Here is a 25171-nt window from a genome sequence, read left to right on the forward strand (position 1 = left end):
AGAAAAAGTCATCAGTTGCAATAAGGCAACATAGATTTGATAGTGGTTACTGAATTCAATGGTCCTGAGTTAGTAGAGAGTAACCAATAGTTGCAACTGATGCATTAAATCATGCCTTTTTACACTTCATTTTCTCTTTTCACACTGCCCTATGTGTGATCTATCTCAGTTCTTGGGTTTTGCACATTTATTTCCAGTTTGACTTAGCCTGGCTGAAAAATTCTTCCTATAGAATCAGTGGGGTCAAGCACATCACAATAATTCTGTTAAACATAGAAAAATGTTGCCTACAATCTAACAAAATGTTTGTAATGGAATTGAATATCTACGCTTGACTTTACCTCTCGCTTGGGTAAGACAAAATGTCTAATTGTTACACTAGCCATTGTGGAATGAGCAAACTGAAGACTTAAGACTTTAGGTACAGTGTCAGAATTGAAGAACCCAATGCCATACTAAATTTTAAAAATCATTACTTTTATTGTCACATGCCTGTACAGAACCTGTTCAAATAGTGACCAGGTGAAATGCCTCTTAAATGTATGCAAGAGTAACAATGAAATATTCATCTGGGGCAAACGATTACTTCCAAGGAGACCATTTCAGAAGTCCATTAGTCCAGTAAACTTGATATATAAAACCACCTAACCTTCCCATCATGTGTAACTGAAGTTCATACATCTGTGTAGCATAAGCATAGGAATAGAAATACATAGTACATGGTTTTAATATATACATTGTCCAAATTCCCAAAACTTGCCCTAATTTCACAAAGCTCATCTCAAAGACAGGAGCACTGGAGAATTTAAATTTACCCATGTTGTTTAATTTATCTGATTCTGAGATACAGCATTACGTGTTATGTATCAAAATCTGGCAGTTGCTTGATGCAATGCACACTCCGTGATGAAATGATTTGTTTGAGAAGTTGTTCAGCCCAGTATCATGTTCACTTTTACATCAGTAAAAATCATTTAAATAGCTCAATATTTTACTTGTTAAATGTTTATTTTTCCATTAATATCTTTACGTGTAATTGATATGGTAGTTGTATTTATTCTCCATAAATTATAATCTCAGTTTTTTATGTCATCTCTTGTCTTGTGTACCTGGTTGCAAGTCAAATCTTCAAGTGTATGCCAGTACATTTAAGAGTGTGCATTCACAGCAAGCCTTCAATCTCAGTCTCTGTCTGTGCTGGCTTAGCTGAACTTAGCCAGACAGCAACTTACATTGCTACCATAGCTATCCGTCCACTATGGGGAAATACCAGTGAGGATTCATACCACTAAGTATTTTTATTTAAAAATATATTTTATTCGTTAAAAAAAGCTTTGTATACTGAAATAGTCTCTAAAACAGTTCGATTCTATACAGTAGCATCTGGAGAAACAAGCAAACATTGACTCTATCCAACAAACAAACCAAAGTTTTTTCTTACTTGTACAGGACTATATTTGAAGATGCATTGGTGCTATTTTTCCAAAATGTGCTAGATTCCAGAAAAGTCTCATCAGTCTGAAAAGTAACAAAAATAATCCTTTATTCAAGGAAGGATAGAGATGGAAAATAGGAAACCATAGGCTTGTTAGCTTGATGCCTGTTATGGAGGAGGTGTCAGAGTTGATCATTAGGAAGGTTATAGTTGGACACTGCGGAAAAACTCAAGGCAAATTGGAAAAGCCAACATGGGTGAGAAGAAAATCATATTTAACCAATTTATTGAAGTTCTTTAAGGAATATTATGTGCTGGAGATAAACAGGAGCCTGAAAGAGGCAATGTCCTTGGATTGAGAAGCCATTTGACAATGTTTGACATCAGATGTTGTTGTGTAAAATGGAAACTCGTTTTGGCATGGTTTCAAGATTAGTCAGTTGGCAGAAAAAATGCAGTGTTCACAAAGAAGTCTGTTTCTGAATGGCAGAATCTGATGAATGGAGTTCAACAGGGGTCTGTGCTGGGACCTTAAATTTTTACAATTTGTAGTGATGACTGAGATTGAATGGAGGAGGGAGGATAGGAGGTTGAGGGCTGACTTTATAGAGTTTTATAAAGTAACGAGGGGCATTGATAAGGTGAATAGCAAAGGTTTTTTCCCTTGGGGAGAAGGTTTCAAAATTAGAGGACATATTCTTAAGATGAGGCGAGAAAGATTAGAAAGGGAGCTGAGGGGCAACTTTTTCATACAGAGGATAGTTGAATGATATGTGGAATGAATGTCAGAGAAAGTCGTAGATGCAGGTACAGGTACAACACTTTAAAGATTTTTGGACAGGTACATGAAAAGGAAAGGTTTCGAAGGATATAGGGCAAACGCAAGCAAATGGGACTAATTTTGTTTGGGAAACTTGGTCAGCATGGACAAGTTGGACCAAGAGGTCTGTTTCCATGCTGACTCTATAATTCTTTGACTGTTCGGTCTGTCAAAGAATAAAAAAGAAGAGTATTACGTCAACGGAGAATAAATGCTGAATTCTGAGGAGCTGCAGGATGATTCTTTGAATATTTCAAAGTAGTCATGAATGGATTCTTGTTAAACAAGAGAATCAAATGCTATTGGGTGGTAAATGGGAATGTGGAATTTGAAACACAAACATATCAGCCATGAATTTAATTAGTGGCAGTGTAAGCTAAAGGAAACGAATGGCTGACTTCTATTCCTAACTTGTATGATCAGAATAACCTCCTTGTCTTTGGATCCATTGCCCCTATTTATGAAGCTCAAGCTCCCATAATACCAACTCATTTAATATTTACTGCCACCTTTAAAAATCTTAGCAAACCAAATCGAGATTCCTCTTTTCGTGGACGCTCTTGTTACAGTAAGTTTCTATCACGTTTAGTCTTTCACAGTCCTCCAAGTTTGAAATATTACTCTATATTGCAGTATTGAAGCTATGTTAATTATACATAGAAATCAAGAAAACAGTGTTCGGAGCACTGACCCCTGGGAACATAACTGTCTATAACATCCACCATTCTGAATAACAACGAAATATATTTGGCTCACTGTTCTCTATCCTGACAGCAACTTTCTATTCAAACTGACACTGACCCTCCAATTCCATGATTCAATAGGATAAAAATGCATGAAACTATATTGTTTTTTGGTGGAGAGATCTAAATGAAGGGCACAAGATGTTGAATTTATAGCTGGGCCATATAGCACTGAAATTAAGATGTATCTCTTTACACAATTAAATCTTAGTGGATAGTTGCAGATGTTGGGCAACTTTCAAAATCAAAATCATCAATTTCTGTTTGTTAAGGGTGTAAAGGGATAAGACAGGAGTTATGGGGGCAGATCAGCCATGTTCAAACTGAGTGGTAGAACATCACAGGAGGGTCAATAACCTATTCTCATCCTCATGGCCACCAATCCCAACTGGAAAATACCTGGTATATAAATGTTCAGTGCTGAAAATGTGTTGCTGGAAAAGCGCAGCAGGTCAGGCAGCATCCAAGGAGCAGGAAAATCGACGTTTCGGGCATGAGCCCTTCTTCAGGAATGAGGAAAGTGTGGTCCAGCAGGCTAAGATAAAAGGTAGGGAGGAGGGAATTGGGGGAGGGGCACTTGAAATGCGATAGGTGGAAGAAGGTTAAGGTGAGGGTGATAAGCCGGAGTGGGGGTGGGGGTGGAGAGGTCAGGAAGAAGATTGCAGGTTAGGAAGGTGATGCTGAGTTCGAGGGATTTGACTGAGACAAGGTGGGGGGAGGGGAAATGAGGAAACTGGAGAAATATGAGTTCATCCCTTGTGGTTGGAGGGTTCGTAGGCGGAAGATGAGGCGCTCTTCCTCCAGCCGCTGTCTTGCTATGGTCTGGCGATGGAGGAGTCCAAGGACCACACTTTCCTCATTCCTGAAGAAGGCTCATGCCCGAAACGTCGATTCTCCTGCTCCTTGGATGCTGTCTGACTTGCTGTGCTTTTCCAGCAAGACATTTTCAGCTCTGATCTCCAGCATCTGCAGTCCTCACTTTCTCCTATGAATGTTCAGTATCAGGTAGACATCAATGAAGGGGCTTTCCAATAAGGCAGTGGGCAAGCGATCTGCACGCACCCCAGTTTAAATGCACAGATTGTTAATGCTTTAACACAATGATGAACAAACACAAAACACCAGTAAATAGTGAGCTCTGTGCTTCCGTGATCACCCCGGGGCATTGTATATTGGAGAGACCATGCGGAAGCTACGACAACATATGAATGCACACCATGCAACAATCAGCAGACATGAATGTTCCCTTCCAGTTGATGAACACTTCAATGGTCAAGAACGTTCAGTCTTCGATGTTTGGGTAAGCATCCTCCAAGGCTGCCTTCGAGATATACAACAACATAGAATCGCTGAGCGGAAACTGATAGCCAAGTACCATACCCATGAAGATGGTCTCAAACGTAAGGTTGACATCACGCTACATGCAACCTCACCATACAATTTGTGTTTGTGAAATCCTCCTCACTGCTCTATTTTGACACCATCATCTTGATGACTCGTTCCGATCTCTCCAATCTTAATTAGTTTGTATAGTTTTGGATTACTTGTCACTTTAGTAGACTTTCATGTTAATCCAGCACCATCTCTTGTGCTGTCTTATTTTTGATCTTTTGTAATTATATCTCTGCCTTTATTAATCAGGTCATAGGTCATCCCTTGACTTGTTATTCAACTGTTAACACTTTACTCACACTGTTTGACACTTTTGATCACCAGAAAGGACTTGTATTTCAGCCATTCACACAATTTGTACTATCTCTTGACACTCTTAATGACCTGGTATTATCTTGCAATGATCTCTCTGCCTATTAGTTCTGTGCCTGTACACTTCCTTCCATTTCATCTGACTCAGGAGCACTCTGAAAGCTTGTGATTTCAAGTTAACCTGTTGGACTGTAACCTAGTGTCATTGACTTCTGACTTTGCCCAACCCAGTCCAAAACGGCACTTTCATGTCACGTTTCTATGTTGATAGCGATATTCCTCTCATACTCTGATTTATTTCTCCTAATCAAATGTCCAGTTATTCCTTGCCATACTCTCTGCAGTCATCTGACTTTTGCTCATCTTTGTACAATTGTACATTTTTCCTTTAAGATGAATGCTTTCCCTAACTTTAAATAGCAATGGGTGGTAGATTATCCCTTTAGAAATTTTCTTCATAGTATGAATATTCTTTTGAGTATTCTAAAATATCCTCTTAAATATTTGTCACCAGTTCTCTAATGGACTACCTGATACCTAGTATCCTAAACAGTATTGCCTTCTCTGGGTTACATCTACATCTATTGTTTATTCCTCCCCCCAACCCCATGTTCAGCATAAATGCTGACCTTTTCAGAGCTAAAATTAGTTCTGAAGAAGAGTAACTGAACCTGAAACATAACCTCTGTTTTCTCCCCACAGATGCTGCCATGCCTCCTGAATTTTTCTCACAATTTCTGCTTTTATTTCTGATTTCCAGCATCTGTAGTTCTTTGGTTTGTTTTAGCCTCGTATCCTAGTTGACTTGAGCTAGCTGAGCTTTCAATGCCCACATAGTTACCCTTATTAAGTGCAAACTTCTATAAAGTTCTGGTTTGGTCAAAATTATAATATCGTATATAGTTTTCATGACCAAACTTGAGCAAAAACGTGAGGGGATTTTCAAGAATTGTTTCAAAGCTAAGAGATTTTAGCTGAAAGATTGGTTTGGAGAAGTTGGAGTTGTTTTCCTGAGATGAAAGGAAATTGAGGAAATATTTGATCAATTTGTACAAGATTTTGACATGTTTATATCAGCAAATTTTTAGATTAGATTAGATTACTTACAGTGTGGAAACAGGCCCTTCGGCCCAACAAGTCCACACCGACCCGCCGAAGCGCAACCCACCCATACCCCTACATTTACCCCTTACCTAACACTACGAGCAATTTAGCATGGCCAATTCACCTGACCCGCACATCTTTGGACTGTGGGAGGAAACCGGAGCACCCGGAGGAAACCCACGCAGACACGGGGAGAACGTGCAAACTCCACACAGTCAGTCGCCTGAGTCGGGAATTGAACCCAGGTTCATGAAGTAAACATGTTCCCATTATCAATACAAGAACAAGTGGGTACAGATTTAAGGATTTGGGTAAGAGATGCAGTTGAATGGATATTTATTGAAATCAATGTGCAGGGCTCCAGAGTTACACGGTGAATAGGGCTGATTGGACTGATCTGTGTTGTGAAAAGTGGGGATGGCCAGATGACTTCCCTCTATATTCTAAATGACTAGAAATCCCTTTGCTCCTTCATGGTCTAAGAGCAATGAAAGAAGAATCATTCAGACAGTTATTTGCACCTTTCACCAAGCTATTCTCAAATGTTATAATCAGCGTTATATTGACATGTTAGACCATAAGCTGCCCCACTTTAATCAATCCAGAAGGTACAATCAAAAGATCACCATGTATCATGAAGTAATTGAAGTGTCTGTGGCATCACATCCTTTTAAAACACATTCCATTCCTATGCTACCCACATTAGCCTCTAACTCTCAAGATAGTATCTTCCCTGCTGCAACTGTTTGCAGAGTTTGGGCTCAAAAAGGGCAGAATATTGGGAAACTAATGATCAAGCATCCTCTTGTGAAAGCACAAGTCAGTAACATTGACATCCTGATATTTGCTTAACACTCACTACTCATTCTGTCAATTAAGGCCAAGGTGGGTGTTGCCAACAATATACATCATTTCCACTATTTGTCTCGTTGAGTCCATGGCAGTTGACATTGCTGACCAGTGATCCTGAGGTCACTTCCTCACGGTTTCTGACTGACAACTCACATGCTATGATTTCGATCTAGTTGCATATTTGCTGCGAAATGTCACTCTATTCTCAAATTGAAGCACATCTTTAATATTAAATAATTATTTGATGAATTTATCATAACAAATCAGGTAACTCATCACTGCCGCATCAATTATCATTAGTAGCATGTTTCCAATATCTCTTGCCACCCACCTGACCATAGAAAACGTCTCCAGCTGCTACCAGCAGCTGTTTCACTTTATTGACTGACACTACCTGTACAAGCAAGAACATGCATTAGGTTGCCATGAAGGATTTCCAACTCCCAGCTCCCTGTTTCTGTTGGGTTACATGGACCAGTGGTGCAGAAAATCTGATAGGACTTTGGGTGACCTTTTCCTGCCCGATTTATTTTTTCAGATAAGCCATTAATTGGGTACATGGCACTCATTCATGCCTTTTGCTGATGTATTTACTCAAACTCTTTGAAACTGTAAAGTGAAAACACTTAAATAAAATTAAAAGATCTTGAGAAATTCAGTAAGTCATTTTGGACCAGGTGAAGATGCTCAGTGAAATGATCACCTAGTCTACATTTGGTCTCATTGATGTGGAGAAGACCACATCAGAACTAATGGCTAAAGTAGACGAAGTTGGAGGAGGTGCAGGTGAACCTGTGTCTCACCTAGAAGGACTTTTTGGGGTGCTGGATGGATGTGAGGGGGGTGGTGTATGGGCAGGTGTTGAATCATTCGGTCATAGGAGAAGGTACCGGGGTGGGGGGAATGGAGGAGGGGATAGGTTGTTGGTGGGGAGTGTGGCGTGAACCAAGACACGGTGAAGGGAACAGTCCTTGGGCAAGGCAGGGAGGGATGGGTCGAGAAAGATGTTCTGAGTGGTAGGATCTAATTGGATTTGGTGGAAGTGTTTGAGATGATACCTTGGATGCAGAGGCTGATGAGATGGAAAGTGAGGACAAAGGAACCCTATGTTTATTATGTTGGGGGAGTGGTCCAGTTTAGAGCAGTGGAGTGGGAAATCAAGGATGACAGATGGAGAAAACATTGTTTGAAATTGGAGGACATCTGGGATTCTTGGGAGTGGAATGGAATATTTGCAGGGTACAATGTGGTAGGAAGTGTAGTCAAGTTCATTATGGAGGTCTGTGGGTTTATAGTAAATGTCGGTCTGTAAAATGTCACTGGAGAAGAAAATGGAGAGGTCGGAACAGGGGATGGAGGTATCTGATGTAGACCAAGTGAATTTGAAGCTGGTATGAAAGCTGTTAGCAAAGTTGAACTGCTCCAGTTCAGCCCGAGTGCAGTATTCAGCACTGATGCAATCATTGCTATAATGGCAAAAGAGTTGGGGAACAGTACCGGTGTATGTATTGAAGAGGGACTGTTCAACATAGCCGACAAAGAGGCAGACATCGCTAAAGCCCATGTAGTGTCCATGGACACCCCCTGGATTTGAAAACAGTGGGAAGAATTTAAGGAACATTTATTGAGGTGTATGTGCGCACGCGCACTTGTGTTGGTTAGGGGTGACTTGTCCTCACTCTCCACCTCACCAGCCTCCGCATCCAATGTTCCATCCTCAAGCACTTATCCCAGCTCCAATTAGACCCTACCACCCAAAACATCTTCCCCTCCCCACCCTTATCTGTCATCCACAGGGACCATTTCCTTTGCCACGCCTTGGTTCGCACCATCTTCCCCACCAACCACACCATCCTTCCTGGTACTTTCCCCTGTAACCAAACAAGATGGAACACCTGCTGTACACTGCCTCCCTCACCACCTACTTCAATTCCCCCTCCCACTTTTCCTCTGACATGTCTATCCTTGGCCTCCTTCATTGCCGCAGTGAACCAGACCACAAATTGGAGGAACAATACCTTATCTTCCATCTGGGCAGCCTGGAGGACTGAACATTGAGTTCTTTAATTTCAAATAATCTTCCCACCCACCCCCCTGCTCCTCTTTCCTTCCATTCCACCTACAGACCCTTCCTTCCAGCTACCAACTGGATTCATCCTTCCCATCGACCAACCAGGTTGTACTCACAACCTGTGTCCACCTATCACTACCTCACCATTCCTCTCCTCCCCCACTCCACCCCTCCCCCATCTGTAGCTCCCCATACCCCCACTTCCAGTCCTGAAGAAGGATTAATACCCGAAATGTTGACTTCTCCACCTCCTGATGTTGCCTGGCTTGCTATGTTCTTGCAGCCTCCTGTTTGTCTAATCAGCAGTTATATCTTTGGTTTAATCACTGATTTTCCAAAATATATCTTTGAGTATATGCAAGGCTCAACCAATCTTTTCATCTCCAGTGCAATCGAGGGTCATGGAGTTGCAGTGCTGGACAGGACAGTCAGAAAAGTGGCTTTAAGGCTGCAGTAAGGTCAGCTGTGATCTTACTGAATAGTGGGCCAGGCCCAAGGAGCTGAATGACTTCTTCCTGGTCCATTTCATATCGAGGATGCACTTCTTACAGTGCATCACTCCCTCTGCACTGCCCAGAAGCGTCAATTTTGATTGCTCTGCTTTGTGCTCATGTCCTGGAATTGGATTTGTACCCAGATATGTGACTGAAAATGAAGAGTCACAACTGAACCTGTTTGAAATTAGACAAAGCAACACTCACATCCTGCTACGTCCTTCAGACCAAAGGGGTAGCCAAGGGCACCCGCAATGGGCCTCAGCTATGCCTGTCTGTACATCCGGTACATCTATCTTCCTCAGCTACACTCGCATCATTCCCCGACTTTTCGTCCGCTGCATTGATGACTGTATCAGCGCCACCTCATACGCCCACCTTCACGAGCAACTTCCACCCTGATGTCAAGTTCACCTAGACCATTTCGGATATCTCCTTCCCCTTCCTGGACTTCTCCATCTCCGTTCCTGATGACTGACTCAGCACAGACATCTACTTCAAATCCACTGACTCCCACAGCTACCTGGACAAGATCTCCTCACACACCCACCTGTGAAAATGCTTTCCCTTATTCCCAATTCTTCTGCCTCTGCCTCATCTCCTTCCAGGAGGACCAATTCCACTTTAGAACATCCCAGATGGTCTCCTTGAACCCCACCCCTCCAATCGCAACAAGGACAGAAATCCCCTGGTCCTCACCTTCTACCCACCAACCACCGGATATAACGCATCATCCTCTGCAATTTCAGCCACCTGCAGTCAAACCCCACTACCAGTGATATATTTCCCTCCCCACCCATTTCAGCATTCTACAGAGACTATTTCCTCTGTCACTCACTCGTTAGGTCCATGCCCCCCACCAACACACCCTCCACTCCTGGCACTTTACCTTGCCATCACAAGTGGTGTAAAACCTGCACCCACACCTCCCCCCTCACCTCCATCCAAGGTCCCAAAGGATCCTTCCACATTCAGCAGAGATTTTCCTGCACCTTCAAACACCTCATCTACTGTTTCCGTTGCACTCGATGTGGTCTCTTCTATATTGGGGAAATAGGGCACCAACTTGCGGAACGTTTCCGAGAACATCTCCGGGACACACTCACCAAACAACCCCATCAAAAACTTTAACTCCCCCTCCCATTCTGCCAAGGATATGCAAGTCCTAGGCCACCTCCACTGCCAAATTCTAGTCACCTGATGCCTGGAGGAAGAACACCTCATCTTCCTCCTCGGGACCCTCCAACCACACAGGATTAATGTCAATTTCACCAGTTTCCTAATCTCCCCTCCCCCACCATATCCCAGATCAAACCTTCCAACTCAGCACTGCTCATTTGAACTGTCCTACCTGTCCATCTTCTTTCCCACCAACACGCTCTACCCTTCACTTTGACCTATCATCATCACCCCCCACCTTCATTGACCTGTCGCATTCCCAGGTAGGGTTTCCCTCAGCCCCACCCTCCTATGTATTTCTCAACAAACCCCCTCCAATTCCTGATGAAGAACTTATGCTTGAAATGTTGACTCTCCTGCTCCTCGGATGCTGCCTGTCCAGTACCAAATTTTTGACTCCTATAGAGAGATGTCAATCTCTGTTTTAAAATGGCACCAATTTGAGACAGTTGTGAATAAATTCAGAAGAATACTGAATAAAGAAGGGTGACGTAAATTACTTACAGTTTTGTTAAACCTTTGTGTATTTTCATATTATATTCTCTTCCAAATTCAATTATTGCTGTTGTGCCAACTGAAGTTTGATGTAGTTTGAAAATGGGGATTAAGTCCCTTCATTGTGTTTTCTGAGGCTGGACTGCTTAGATGCATAAAGCTTTTTTTCCCTATTTTCAGTTTTATTTAGATAATCTAGAAATGTTATGAGCATTGTTCTTCCTCTTAATGTTTTGTGTTGCTGTCAGAGAATTTTAGGTTTTTATCCAGTTTGTGAGGAGTAACTCTTTCTTTCTAGTCTCTGCCTCTAGCTGTAATGCTATTAGTTTCTTTGGATTGAAAGTAACTGAGAATATATGACATGAGTAGAATAAGTCACATGATTTGAGAACGTGAAATCTCTTAATGGAAAATCTTCCCTGTGGGATTGTCTGACCTATTATACAGAAAGGATAACCTCAACTGAAAGATGAAGGGCACTACCCCAGTGCAGCAACTTATCTTTTCTCAGACTAATCTTACCATCGATTTCAAATCCACACATTACCAAACTGATATCTTTGTGTTGCCCAGTCATCGGTAGTTATAACACGGTGGTAATCTGATTTACAGGGAGTTCACTGTTTAGGATAGTTGCATCTTGGTGAGATAAAAAAATCCCTTGCCCAACTTTCAATTTATCACATATTGGTCAGCAATATGAACAATTGCTGAGCCCCATAATAAAAAAAATTATAACTGTGTCATTAAGTGCACATCTAACATTTTGCTTTTTAATTGAGATGAGATAGGTTGATGATGATAGGTAAATGCTGCTTAGTGTTATGCTTCCATTGTTTCAACCATCCATTTCAAAATTGCCTTCTTCACTCTCTATTCTCTCCCCCAATAGTTGGAATATTGTTTCTCTGACCAACAAGAAGCAATAATGTTCTTTTAAAACAATCTGCAATGTTTGCACTGCCCTGTTCATACAGAACAAAGTTATCAAATGTGACAACAACAGCTTATAAAGTCAGCAATGAATAATTTAAGGTGGGATGAAATGCAATTAGGCATATGCCTCCAGTGATAGCTGTTGTGGGTAGTTTGACAACAGTTGAGCTGCTGTGGGATTACCAGCTACCCTAGCATTAGCTGTTTAGAACAGTCCGGAAGTGAGAATCAGTAGCTTTAGAAAAGAGAAACAAATTAGAAACATAGGAAGATAGTCACTAAAGCCTTGCCAACACTTTGCAAATTTATAATGAATGTGAGGTACAAGAGAACTGTCATCAGTACTATAGGAGGGAGTGAATGAATTTTTCATACACAGTGTTTAAAACCAAGCCTTTTTCATCAAAGCAGATTATTTCCAATTTGATTTGCAGTCAGAGTTAACCTGGAAGAAACTGTGAAGGTAAAGCTGGTTATACAATTTAAAATATTCCTCAATGGGACATTTTATTAGAATCAGAAATCTGGTTACTTTACACAATTCAATGCTTACAGTAATAAAACAGAATAGAAACATTGTAAGAGAATGCGCTATGTTTATCCACTGGTATGTTCAGCTTCAATGTTTGGTTACTGCCTTCTGTAATTGTTGGATCCTCTCTCCTCCCCAAGTGAACCCCTGTCCACAATCGATTTACCAACAGGACAGCCAACTCGGTCCAAATCTGATCAACATCTTCCTCCCCCGGCACCACCGATCTCCTTAACCCCCCCCCAACTCCCCCCCCCATCCTGGGGATAGGTTTGGGTAGGGGTAATAGGGGGCCTGGAGAATGAAATGCTTCATGGTTCCTGGTCTTCCACTTTGACATGAACTACACCACTACTATCATCCAAATTGCAGTGATGAACTGGAAGGTTGAGTCATTCATACTATATAAAAGTTTCACCTTCTGAGAATAATTTGCTGTAGAGAAAATCCAAGTGACTCCTGATGTTGTCCATGCAATAATCAAACATTTGATGGTGCCATTTTTAAACAAATGGAAACAGATTCATTTGAAATTAAACAGTTAGCTTGAACTACAATGCTTTAATGGACCACCGGACAAGTACTGTCAAAATTAAATGATGGAAGTTTCAGTAAAACAATATTAACTTAGATGGTTTGTGCCTGTAACTAACCATGTTTAATATAGTGCACAGCAGATGCAATCAACTGCAGCTCAAATGTTTTGTCTCATTGATCAATCGGACGGCATGGTGGCACAGTGGTTAGCACTGCTTCCTCACAGCGCCAGAGATATGGGTTCAAATCCTGCCTCGGGCAGCTGTCTGTGTGGAGTTCGCACATTCTCACCGTGTCTGTGTGGGTTCCTACGGTTTCCTCCCACAGTCTAAAGATGTGCAGGTTAGTTGAATTGGCCATGCTAAATTGCCCTTAGTGTTAGGTGAAGTGATAAATGGAGGGGAATGGGTCTGGGTGGGTTGCTCTTCGGAGGGTGGGTGTGGACTTGTTGGGCCAAAGGGCCTGTTTCCACACTAAGTAATCAAATAAAATCAACATAGAAAGACAGGCAGCTGGGATAAAAATAATGTGCTCAACAGTATTCTTTCAAATTGCCTGCATTATGGAGATCTACAAAAATTACCTGGCAACAATGCTGTTGTTTATCTCTACAGGTGATCGAGTTCGATGATGGATCTGGGTCTGTTCTCAGAATACAGCCATTACGAACGCCACGAGATGAGGCTATTTATGAATGTGTAGCCTCCAACAGTGTTGGAGAAATAAGTGCCACCACCAGGCTTACAGTGTTACGTGGTATGTTGTCATCAATGTAATAACTTAACATGGCTGTGCAGGGCAATCTTAAGTTGTGTCTTTCATTTGCAGCTGTGAAGGTAAGCAGTAAGAATTACTGTGTCCATTTAATATGACATTTTTCGGAGCAAATTTTGAAGTTTATAATACTCAAGAATAAGTGTATAGGAAATAATTAGTATCAACATCTTCCACTGTATTATTACACAACAGCACTTTGCATTGTTATGGGAATTATTATGAGGGCACACCCCAGTAGATAATTGCCTCTCAGTTAAAACATCAAAATATGGTTTTCTCTTTAAGAACAAGACACAAATATGTTGATGGAAACGTACCTAATTTGGAATTTTGTGATGAATTATTCTCATGTGAACTTGCAGCATAATCTTCAGTCTTTATTTCTCCCCATGAGATCTGAAATAAAGATAAAATTGCTGTAAGTGTTTCCTCAACTTTATTATGCTGTGGCCCTTTGAGGATATTTGATCCACAGGAAGTCCCAAATTCTATGTTCAACTATCAAACAAAGAAGTACTGTTGGCTAAAGAGGAGAGTAGCATTCTGGGCAATGAACTGAGCATCATTTCATTATCTTAAAGTTAAATAGCTCATAATACTGATCAAGAACACAGCAGTGTTCCTTGTCATTGTCTAATACTGCGTGACCATGATTAGCATGTTCATTAGAATACTATTTTATTATTACCCCTTCTTGAGGATAAACATTGTTGTCCTGCTGTGAAAGCTTTGCTGAGCAGTTTATGTGATGAAGTCAAATCCATTCAGATGTCTCTGTAGGAATGTTAGGGAACAAAGAACCAGCTGGTCACAAAATGCAGACAAAATCCAATGAAAGAACAAAACCAAAGGATAGCTGATGAAAATGAAGTGCCTGCTTCTGTGAAGTAAAAATTGAAATGAATATCCCAAACAAACAATGAATTGAGTTTGTAGTGTAAAGTCCTCTGTTCTTGATTGTTGACAAATTTTGGTTGTTTAGCAATTCCACAGTTGAGGATTGGTTATGATGTGAGATTATCTGGGGGCTTTCCCTGTATCGGGAAAAATGTGCAACGATTTTCAGAAAAGAACCCTGAGGTACAATCCCAATTAAAGTGTCTTAGTTATGCAGATCAACTGAAACAAGCACTTTTGCACCCTTCAAAAAGTGGTTCAGTTGTCTCAAAAATAATAAAAGGATTTGTGTGTATTTAGGTTGGAAATTCCTTTGGTTAGCAAGGACCAAGATCATAATTAGGAATTATACAAGGATGAATCATTAGAATGTTAGGAAATATGTTTTTCTCCTAAAGGCTAGCACTGCTGACATCAGAACAGTTCGTGGTTTGTACACTGAGTATCTACAAATAGAGCTGAGCAGTTTTGTGGCTTCTGACGTGATACCCTACAGGAGGAAAGTATTAGATTCCCTCCATATAGTATGGAAACAGGCCATTTGGCCCAACAAGTCCACACCGACCCTCCAAAGAGTAATCCATCCAGACCCATTTCCTCCTGACTAATGCACCTAGCACCACGGGCAATTTACATAACTTCCACGTCTTTGGAATGTGTGAGGAATCCCACACTGACACTGGGAGAATGTGTAAACTCCACACAGATAGTTGCCTGAGGTGGGAATCAAACCCAGAACCCTGGTGCTCTGAGGCATTGGTGCTAACCACTGAGCCACCATGCTGCCCAACAGTACTTCTTGAATTTCAGTCACCAATGGGAACTGGAGACTAATTTTAAATCTGATATTTCCCCAGTTGACTTTTTTTTAAAAGAAGTCTTCCCAAGAAGTTATACATCATGTTGGCAGAGGTCTTTATCTTTTACTCTTTTGGTTATGAAGCATTCGGCATCATGACAATATGAGAGTGGCGAGATAGAATAATTTATTTTTCTATCCAACAGTTTCATATGGTTGTGTAACATTGTGGAGCAATTTAAATTTTAAAATGTTAATGAAGGAGCTATATTATGTTGGATCTAGCAACTTAGAAAGTTGGAGCATGAATAGGCTAGTCAGCATTTTGACCCCATTTTATCATACAACAAGGTGTTCGTTGACACTTCAACTGGGCAGCATCTGGACTAATAAAGACCATTTGGGCAGAGATGACAACTAAGGTCAATGCCAGGAGAGGCTGAATAATCTGTCTACTCCTGGTGATATCAGAGATCAGGCAAACTGTGGCAACATACTTAAGTGATGCCTCCCGAGAGGTTGTACTGGAGGCTTATCAGGAGAAAAAGGAAGTTCTTTTCTCTGCAGCTGGCAATAAGAGACTATCCTATGATAGAAGCAGTCTTGGCAGAGGTGGTTGAAAATGGTAATACCTGAGGACAGCTTAAGAAAAACTGGCTCTAGTGCTGCAAGAGAATGAATGATCTTGCACTGCCAGGTTATGTTCCATCGTTTGTTCGATGTTTCCTGCTCCTGAGGCGGTGAATTGGCATTGTAAAGGTGCCATTGCAGAGAGGACTGTCTCACAAGTGGTTGGGTGTCAGGTATCTCCATTAGTTCCCATGTGCAATCCATGTCTCTCATTTCATTGCACTTACCAGTTTTATCCAACTAGTACCACAGTAGTATTGCCCCTTGTATCTTTAGAAAGCTGCAGCAGTGAAAACTTTCTTGAAAGAGGTGAGCGGGGAACATGTCTTGCACATAACAAAGCATTCATGCACACTCCCCTGCTTAGTGAACTGGGTAGCAACAAACCATTAGACAGCATCTCTTGGACAATGAGATCATGGCTGATGAAAAAATTCCTGACCAAGATCTAATCAAGCTACAATCAGAATACACTAGCCATGACTGTACTTGACTGAGTGGTTAGAAACATATTTCTTGTAAGCCAGCCCTTTGTGTTTATGGCACTGGCTTTCGCTGCAGAATAGCAAGTAACTCTGCTGGTAAACAAGATCCTGAATTAGTTCTCTTTATCTGTGTCCTTCTCTCCTTTCTTTCTTTCTCGCCCCACCCAACCCCCCTTTCTTACTGTCTCTCCCCCTTTGCTTTCTTCCTCTTTCCCTTGCTTTCTCACATCCTCTCCCTCTGACTCCCTCTCTCTGTCCCTCTGCCTTCACTCTCCCCATGTCTCTCTCACTGTCTCTTGCTCTGTTGTTTACTCTCTGTCTTTCCTGCCATCTCTCCTTTTTGTTCTCCCCTCTGTGTCTTCTCCCTGGCCCTCCGTTACCTTCTCTCCCTCTCAGTTTCTCTCTTCTTCCTTCATCGCCCTTTCACCTTCTCTCCCTTTTCGCTATTCTCAGTACTTATAAGTTCTATTGTTCCACTAACTCCATTCCCCATTTTTTACCTACAATTGCATATCTGTTGCTTGTTCTGCTTGCTCTAAAAATGGTGCTGTCATGTTGTATTTTTGGCAGGGAGTATATACTGCCTTATTTCAGGGTACAGCTAAGTGCAAAATGATGAAAGGATTATTTGATTTTGTTCGAAAGCTGTTTTACTGATGCTATTTAAATTAGGAAATTGTTGGAAAAGAATGGAAAAAGCCAAAATGATTTATCTTCCTTTTTAAAGAAATGTGAGAATTAAATTACACTTCAAACGGAAGGCCAGTGCCTGTAGGGACAAGAGGCCAGTGATTCATTGCTCTTGATATAATGATAAATATCACTGCATTTAAGGAAATCAATATGTCTAGAGAGAGTGGAGAAAGGCATTGACTTCAGACATTTAGTTTCTATCAGAAGTCAGGAAAGCTGTTGCTGTGGGAATATGGAGACAGTGTTCTGGCAACCTATCTTGGCAGATAACTGCAGATGCACTTCCTTGCTTTGCTCAGTGTTTCTGAGATGTACAACTGAAGTTGTGCAATTAACAATGAAATTGGGAGTCTGAATGTTCTATAGAAATTGTGTTGCAGGTTGACAGAGCATTGTCACTTGAAGCTAATACGCCAAGGTTTACAGAGAGTGCACCTAATTGTGCCGTGTCATTCAAAAAATGGCACATTTTTACCCTGAAGCACTAACAATGGAAAGATCTGAATAGGTTGTGGAGTTTATAATTTATCAATGGCATTATTGTCCCAGAGGAATATTTGAATAAAGTTTGGTCAGTATCACCTTCACTTTGAGAGCAAGTTGATGAGAGAAGTAATTGATCGTGTTAATATTAATTCAGGCTCGATTCCATTTAACACACCGTTTTTATTCCTCCTTTGCTGCCACTGCCAACACCACCCTCCTCACTTCCTTCAAAGACTTCCAGATAAAGTTGATTTCATCTGATGCTTCCCCTGGTCTTTGGGAATTGACTTCCATTCCCCCCTACATTCAAACCTGGATCATCATGCAGTCCAGCAGTGGCCACCACATCTGGTGGCAATCTTGTGTACAGAGAGCTACCAACTTTTCAGTTGGCCAGTGGCTACCAGTGATGAGGAACATTTTTCCCAGATGAGAATGGAAGGTCTATCTTGAAATTAATCAACAGCCTGACAGCTGTCACATAGCTACAGGGTGAGCTGGGCATTCATTGACTTCAAAAACATGAGAAAGGAAAGGAGTGGGTCATTTGGCCCTTTGAGGTTGCCCAGTCATTCAATACTGCTTGCTCCCAATGGAATTTGAACCCATTACCCTTTTAATATTTATACTAGCCAGTGCTTATCTCCCTTTCCTTCACTTTGCTGTTGGTGGTCCTGCCTACAGCTGACCAGGTCTAAACACAGTTCCAGTAAGGGTGTACGAAAAAACAAGTAACTATCACCAGCTATGTGATTTCCAGAAAGCCTTGTTTTAAAAAGAAAGCTTTCAGTCTTCACAGTCTTCACCTCAAGAATTTCCACTAAATTTGAAATAAATCCGTTTCCCTGATCCTTCAAAACTGAATTCCCCAGAGCAATATAAAGCATCTTTGTAAATCCTACCTGCGTCCTTCCTCTGCATGGAAGTCCTCTCCAATGTTTTGCAACCCTGATATGTTACAATTTTTTTACTCCTTTCTGGGAATTGAGGGTCATTGTTGTCCACCTCAAGTTGCATTCAAAATGGAAAGCCCCCATGTTCACCCATTGCAGTCCAAGGTATGTCAGAGTACCCTCTCTGCTATTAGGGAAGAAGTTTCAGGTTTTGGATCCAGTGACTGTGAAGCAACAGTTATCTATGTCCAAAGTGTGCTGGTGTGAAGCTTGAAGGGGAGTCGACAAGTGGTGATACTCCTGGGCATCTGTTGCCCTTGGTCTTCTCGTTGGTAGAGGTCATTGGTATGATACCTGCAGTTGAATAACCTTGGTGAGTTGCTTAAGTGATCTTTGTTCATGGTCCACACCACTGTTGGTGGTGGAGGAATTTGACGTTGAAGGTGGGGTTCCGATTCTTTATCTTGTTTTGTATCTGTCTTCTCAAGTGTTGTTAGAACCACATGCATCCAGCTAACTGGAGTGCAATCCATCACTCACCTGACTTGTACCCTGTGATAGTAGAAAAGTTTTGGAGAGTCTGTCTTTCTCTGGTATATGGTGTAGCATCTGTTCACACAATAAGCATTTCACCTATCATCTCCAAAGCATTGTTTAACTCTGCCCTGCCTCACCTCATGTGCTCCCGAAATCTCTACTTCGCCATTATTACAGCAACATGGGACTAATCTGATTTTCTCTTGGCTAGTTTCCCAGAATTTACCATCCATAACTTTGAGGACATCCAAAACTCTGCTTAATTTTTAATGAGTCTTGTCCACCTGTCACCCCTGTGCTCATTGTCCTATATTTCCTCTAAGTTGAAAAACTGCCTCAGCTTCATGTTTCTCATTCTTGTTTTCCAATTCCTCTGAGGCATTGTCCTTCCTTTACTTGGTTGAGGGGCTGTGTGAGATTCTGTCTCAGATATTGCTACTCATCTAGTTCTTGTCTCTGTGGCTGTACCTTCAGCTACTCAGATCCTAGCCTCTGGAAATCCCTTCTTCAACTTAACTTTTTCTGCCCCTTTTTCCTCCTTTAAGATGCTCTTTATATTCTCCACCTTAGACCAAGATTTTGACCACCCTACCAGGAGTCAACTTACGATTTCTGAGCAGGTTGGCAAAGGTTTCATTATGCTCAAGTTGTTCTATATAAGTTGGTATCAATTCTGCTATCAGGTATATTGGTAGAAATTTTCAAGTCCTTACTTAAGCAGAATTGATGACCGCTACTTGTTAATTTTCCTGACTGCTTATCACTTGATTAGATGACCTGACCGGGAGAGTCAGATTACTATTTGAGAGACTCTTTGGGAAAAGTAACAGAGTGAGGCTGGCATTTAACTCTGTGGTACTAAAACCATATGCAGCCTATTAGAATCTTGCTGCTCAGAAAGACTTATGTGCCTTTGCTGATTCTTTGAACCAACTATCCAATTTAGTCCCACGTTATTCTTTTTCCTCATAACCTCTTCCTCTCCCAGTACTTGTCTAACTGCCTTTTGAAAGTTGCAGTGCAGTCTGACTCCATCAGTTTTAGTCAGTGCATTCCAAGTCTTAACAGCCTGTTGTGGCATTAGGAAGAGTTGGTTTAAAAAAGAATTTCTCAAGATAGATCCTCTCGTCTTATACAATTAGTACATTGAGTGATTGTGAAAGACATCTTCTGTGTGAGTAACAGCTTTCTGTTGAACTTACAATAAAATCAAAAACTGAATGCAACCAATCCTGCTAGTATGTTTAAAAATTGTAAATAAACTTCAGAAATATAAGAATATTTCCTATTTACATGTCAGTCCTTCATTACCTGGCCTTAGATATTCATTTAATTTAATTTAAAATTATAAAATGGAAGCAGTGGTGAGCTTGAGAAACAAGTAATGTTTTGAAACATCTGGAACCACACAGTCTTCTGAGAATTTTGGTTTTGAGAACATGACAATCAGCAAGCAAATCAAAACACTTTCTTGACAATTTTCCCTTTCCCAGTATGCACAATACAAGGATCATTGGATGTCTGGTTCAATCAGTACATGTAATTTTCCATCAACAAAAGGGAAAGTGCCTTTTCTTTCACTTTATAAATTACAGCTTTTCTTGTCTCCATCTTTATCTTGTGACAAATGTTATTCACTGTGCCAGTTCAACAAAGGCCACAATGAAGATAATAACAGCAGGAGAACAGCAAAAAAAAGACATACAGACGTTTTGGATAGTATTCGTATTTTGCCTGACTCTGCTTGTTATAATAGATGTTCTGTGAGCACTTGTCGCATTTTTTAGATTTACAGTCTAATGGTATTTGTCAGTAAAGAATATACATATTGAAGACTATAAGTGACTTCAAATTAAGTTTGCTTTTTATGTCCAGTTCTTGTGGTGAAGATTAATAGTATCTGTTATCAAATGGCTGGAGGGACCAGTCTGATTTCATTAAAATGAATTTTTAAAACAGCTCTGATTGCAAATTTAATTTTAACAGGAAGTAACTGGCAGTGTAGAGTCAAGTGATTTACTCCTCCACTCAGGTAGGCAAAAATCAGGCTATTGAGTTTCAACTGTTTTGCCAATGGCAATTTTGATTACTTTAGGTCAGCAATAAACCACTAAGTACACAGCTAATGTTTTAGATATTCGGCAGGCCCAACAGACAAACAAGAAGCAATCATCCAATCATGCCTATGCTGAATTAATCTTAGTGCCTACTCCTACTGCTTATATTTTCCGGTTCTAATGGCATCATCTTAAAGTCTTCCATATGATGAGACATAGGGACAAAACGTGAAATTGTCTTTATTCATAACCTACACTTTGATAGCCCAAAGCCAACAAAACTTGAAATAAGAATTCTTCAGAAGATATATGAGTTAATGAATGATAAAAAGTAAATAATATTAATTATTTCTATTAGTCACTCGATCATTTTAATTGGCAGTGGGAAATCATGTTTTGTGTACAGTGCCTATTGATCTAAACATTATACAAGTAAATGTTTTTGGTTTTGTCTGACTAAAGACTTTTTATGATTTATTTTTTACTTTTATATAGAACAGCTGATGCTATTTTTAAAATCTCTATCCCAATTTTTTTTGACCTACTCAGAAGAACACAAAGCACAGGATGATTTATTAAGATGCAGAGGTACCTAATTTTGATGAATTTTTTTTCCTGTGTTTTCATGTACCAGGGATATTTGTTTGTTGCTTTTTTTGATGGCACACAATAATTTAGATCCATCTTTCAGCAGCCAGTTCCTGTCTTGCACTACATGTTGTGACCATGATAATGTTTTAACTAAGGAAACAGATTGAAAAACAAGTAGAGGAATAATATAGGCAACACGAGTAGTGGCTGATTTTTTTAATGAAATGAAGTAGTATTTTCTCAGATATAATATTACAATAAGGGGTCTAACTGATTCCAAATCAATTTTTTTATTTTTTTAGCATCATCGTCTTGAAATAAACATTTATGAACCCAACTAGAAATTCCCATGGACTACTCAATGGTCTCGTGATTAAATGGGGAGCAAACAGTATATCAGAACCTTTATTAAGGTCATTAAGGTAAAACATTATAAGAGGTCATTCTTACACAACATCATTTCCCAATGCTATTCCAGCACCACTTGGAACCATTGAATGGTTACAGAATAGAAGAGGGCTGTTTGGCTTTTCATCTCTGTGCTGGTTCTCTGAAAGAAGAACTCTATTAGAGATCCACTTGCCTGCTTTATCCTCATGACTTGTCAGTTCTTTTCTCCTTGGATATTGACTTAAGTCTTCCTGAAAGCTGCAAATTGCTATACATTAAAGACGCTCCCACAGCCAGCAAACAATCTGCTCTTCCTTCTGATATCCCTTCACTCTTTCCTCACAACTCCCAACCCAAGAACCTACCCCTCCCCATTCACTCAATGATCTGGGGGTGCTCTTCCACCAGCAGCCATCACTTCCTCTTGAGCAAGAGCTGCCAGCCTGTGATTGACCAGTGGCTCTAGTTGGATGTGGCTTCTGCCCCCAGGGACTTGATTCCAGAGCAAAGCACACCAGTAGTCTTGTCACTTCATGTTGGCCCATGACTTCACAGATCTTTGATGAAAGAAGCAGTTTGGCTTTCTAACTGACTGTCTAAATGACAGGGGAAACCTCTGAAGCCTCAGAGATTCTGTTCTACTTTTCATTTCCTTTGATGCAAAGAATAAATGGTGATCTACCTCAGATGCTTGAAATCATTAACATATTTGATAGGGTAAATCATGAGTTGGTTCATGGGAAAGGGGCACAGAATTCACACTCGATTATTCAGGGATGTTGTCCTGTTGTCATTTCACACAAATCCTAGTGGGAATCTGAAACTTCTTTCACAGAAACGAAAATCACAGTTACTCCAAGGAAAAGTGTCAAAAGTGAGTATAATGGCTGTATTGGTGACGGTGTTAAGGGGTATGGAACCAATCTGAGTAAGTGGAGTTGAGATATAGACCAGCAATGATCTAATTGCATGATGAAACAGGACTGGGAACTGAACAGCTTCCTATTGTACTAATATTCCACAGCTTTAATACCAATGTGACAAAAATGTCTCTGTTATTTTGGTTGAACATACTTTGTATATGATCAGAATCGAGATAAATATTGCATTGTGTAGATGACCATGAAGTATTTCAAAGCTGGTGGAATGATGCAGGGCATGGTGCACGATTGTGTACAATACTGTCAAGTGTAAAAACGAGCAGTGGAAATACAAAATTAAATTCATTCTGGATTTAGCTATTAAGGAATTTGTGGTATTTGTGAGCAATAAGGAGCAACAAGGAGACAAATATTATAAGTGACTCTAGATGAGGAGAAGTTATTTTATCTAAAGTGTTGTGAATCTATGGAATTCTCTACCATAGAGGGCTGTGGAAGTTCAGTTTTTGGGTACGTTTAAGGTAGAGATTAATTGATTTATGATTATTAGTAGCATTCAGGCTTATAATCCCTGGATGTGTAAAGGGGTTCCATCAGCTATGATTGTATTGAATAACCGGGTTTTCTTGCTGGGCACACAGAGTCAGGGAACATGATGTTGATGTCACAAGGAAGAAAGGAGAATCAAACAAATTTTGATCCTGTTAGCTGAGGTTCAGTTGATAGTATCTTGCTTCTGAATTCTGAGGGTCCAGGTTCAAGTTCCATTCCAAGGCTGGAATGCAAAGAAAACCAAAGCTGACACTTCTTTGTGATATCAAGGGAGCACTGCACTCTTTGAGGTACTGACTTTCAGATGAAATGTTAAACTGAGATCCCAACTGCCTGTTCAGTTTAGTGTTGAAGATCCATCACACCTTTTCAAAGAGCATGGGAATTATCCTCTGTGGCCAAAGCAATATCGAACTCTCAAACAGTATCACAAAAAAAACAGATTATCTAGTCATTATCACATGGTTAATAACATTCAATATTTTTAAAACAAGTTGATGGGATACAGATATTAGTCTGTGATATTGATGTGAACAAATCGCAAGACATTACCATTACTGTATAGAAAATTAAGTTTCTGACTGGAAGAATATTAACATGGCTCCTCCTGATAACTGGCAAAGGACTTGAGTATCTACTATCTTCTGTACAAGATTACTACAAGTGTTTTTGCATTTGAACTACAGCTTGTTTTTTTAAAATATGTAAACACATTGTAGGATGCAGCGGAAAGATTCAATTCTCATCAGTAGGAAAAGAATTGATTCCCCACTGGCCATATAAATGGAGTAATAGTGTAATTTAGTCCCACCAGCTTCCGCCACAGAGATGCTTTGTCTGTACTTCTGTTTACATTTTACCATGCAATTACTCGAATAATTTCTTCTGTTGCTTCTATGTGGCACATTAGCTTGTCTCGTGCTGCAGTGCTAAGGTTGTGTAAATGGATTTTGGTGCCTTTACCCTTGTTTTACCTTTTGTTAAAGTACAACAGTTTTCCTGCTGTTAGGATGAAACTGAATACTTTTGAGTTTAGTAATCACACAGGTTGAAGATGTGGAATCCTCTAATAGAGAAAGCAATATGCATCTGATTAAATTGATCCAAGATAAAATGTGTTCCTCAGATGCTGTTTCTCGATTGTCTAGTGAGATGAGCTGTCGAATGAAAGCTCATGAAATTGAATGAGCACATAGAAAAAACCTATTTAATATGACTGATATTTCAGTCTTTACAGTGGGTTATGGTTGAAAAGAATGAGTTTGAAACTCCGTAAAATTGACTTGAATGTTCCTAGATTGGATTCTTAAAGATTGTTGCTCACTACAAGTCAAAAACAACAACCTGCATTATGTTTTGTATCAAACATGAGTTCACAGTGAAACAATAATTTCACGAACAGATCATGAAGGGACAGGAACTTGAGGTTTAACAGTGGAAAGAGCAGCTTATCTTTCACTCTGAGTAATAAATATAGATAGCTTGAGCTCAGCTGGCTGTGAGCTGTATCTATCCTTTGACTTTCACTGAAAAGAATTTTTTTGATGGAGCAACACAAACCACCAAAATTGTCAATTGAGGGTTCAGTGGTCTTGCCCAAG

The 25171-nt window shown here is 40.3% G+C and overlaps 1 protein-coding gene across 4 annotated transcripts in view; it reads left to right on the forward strand.

Annotated features, from left to right (window-relative positions):
• LOC132824449 (receptor-type tyrosine-protein phosphatase delta-like) overlaps positions 1-25171 on the forward strand; it is a 588252-nt gene that overhangs the window by 253969 nt on the left and 309112 nt on the right. For all 4 annotated transcript variants that reach the window (XM_060838969.1, XM_060838986.1, XM_060838977.1 and 1 more), the window contains exon 4: positions 13517-13658. In XM_060838969.1, the coding sequence (XP_060694952.1) occupies positions 13517-13658 (142 nt within the window). The remainder of the gene's footprint in view (positions 1-13516; positions 13659-25171) is intronic.

This window comes from Hemiscyllium ocellatum, chromosome 2 (assembly GCF_020745735.1).
Source record: "Hemiscyllium ocellatum isolate sHemOce1 chromosome 2, sHemOce1.pat.X.cur, whole genome shotgun sequence".
Classification (NCBI taxonomy): domain Eukaryota; kingdom Metazoa; phylum Chordata; class Chondrichthyes; order Orectolobiformes; family Hemiscylliidae; genus Hemiscyllium; species Hemiscyllium ocellatum.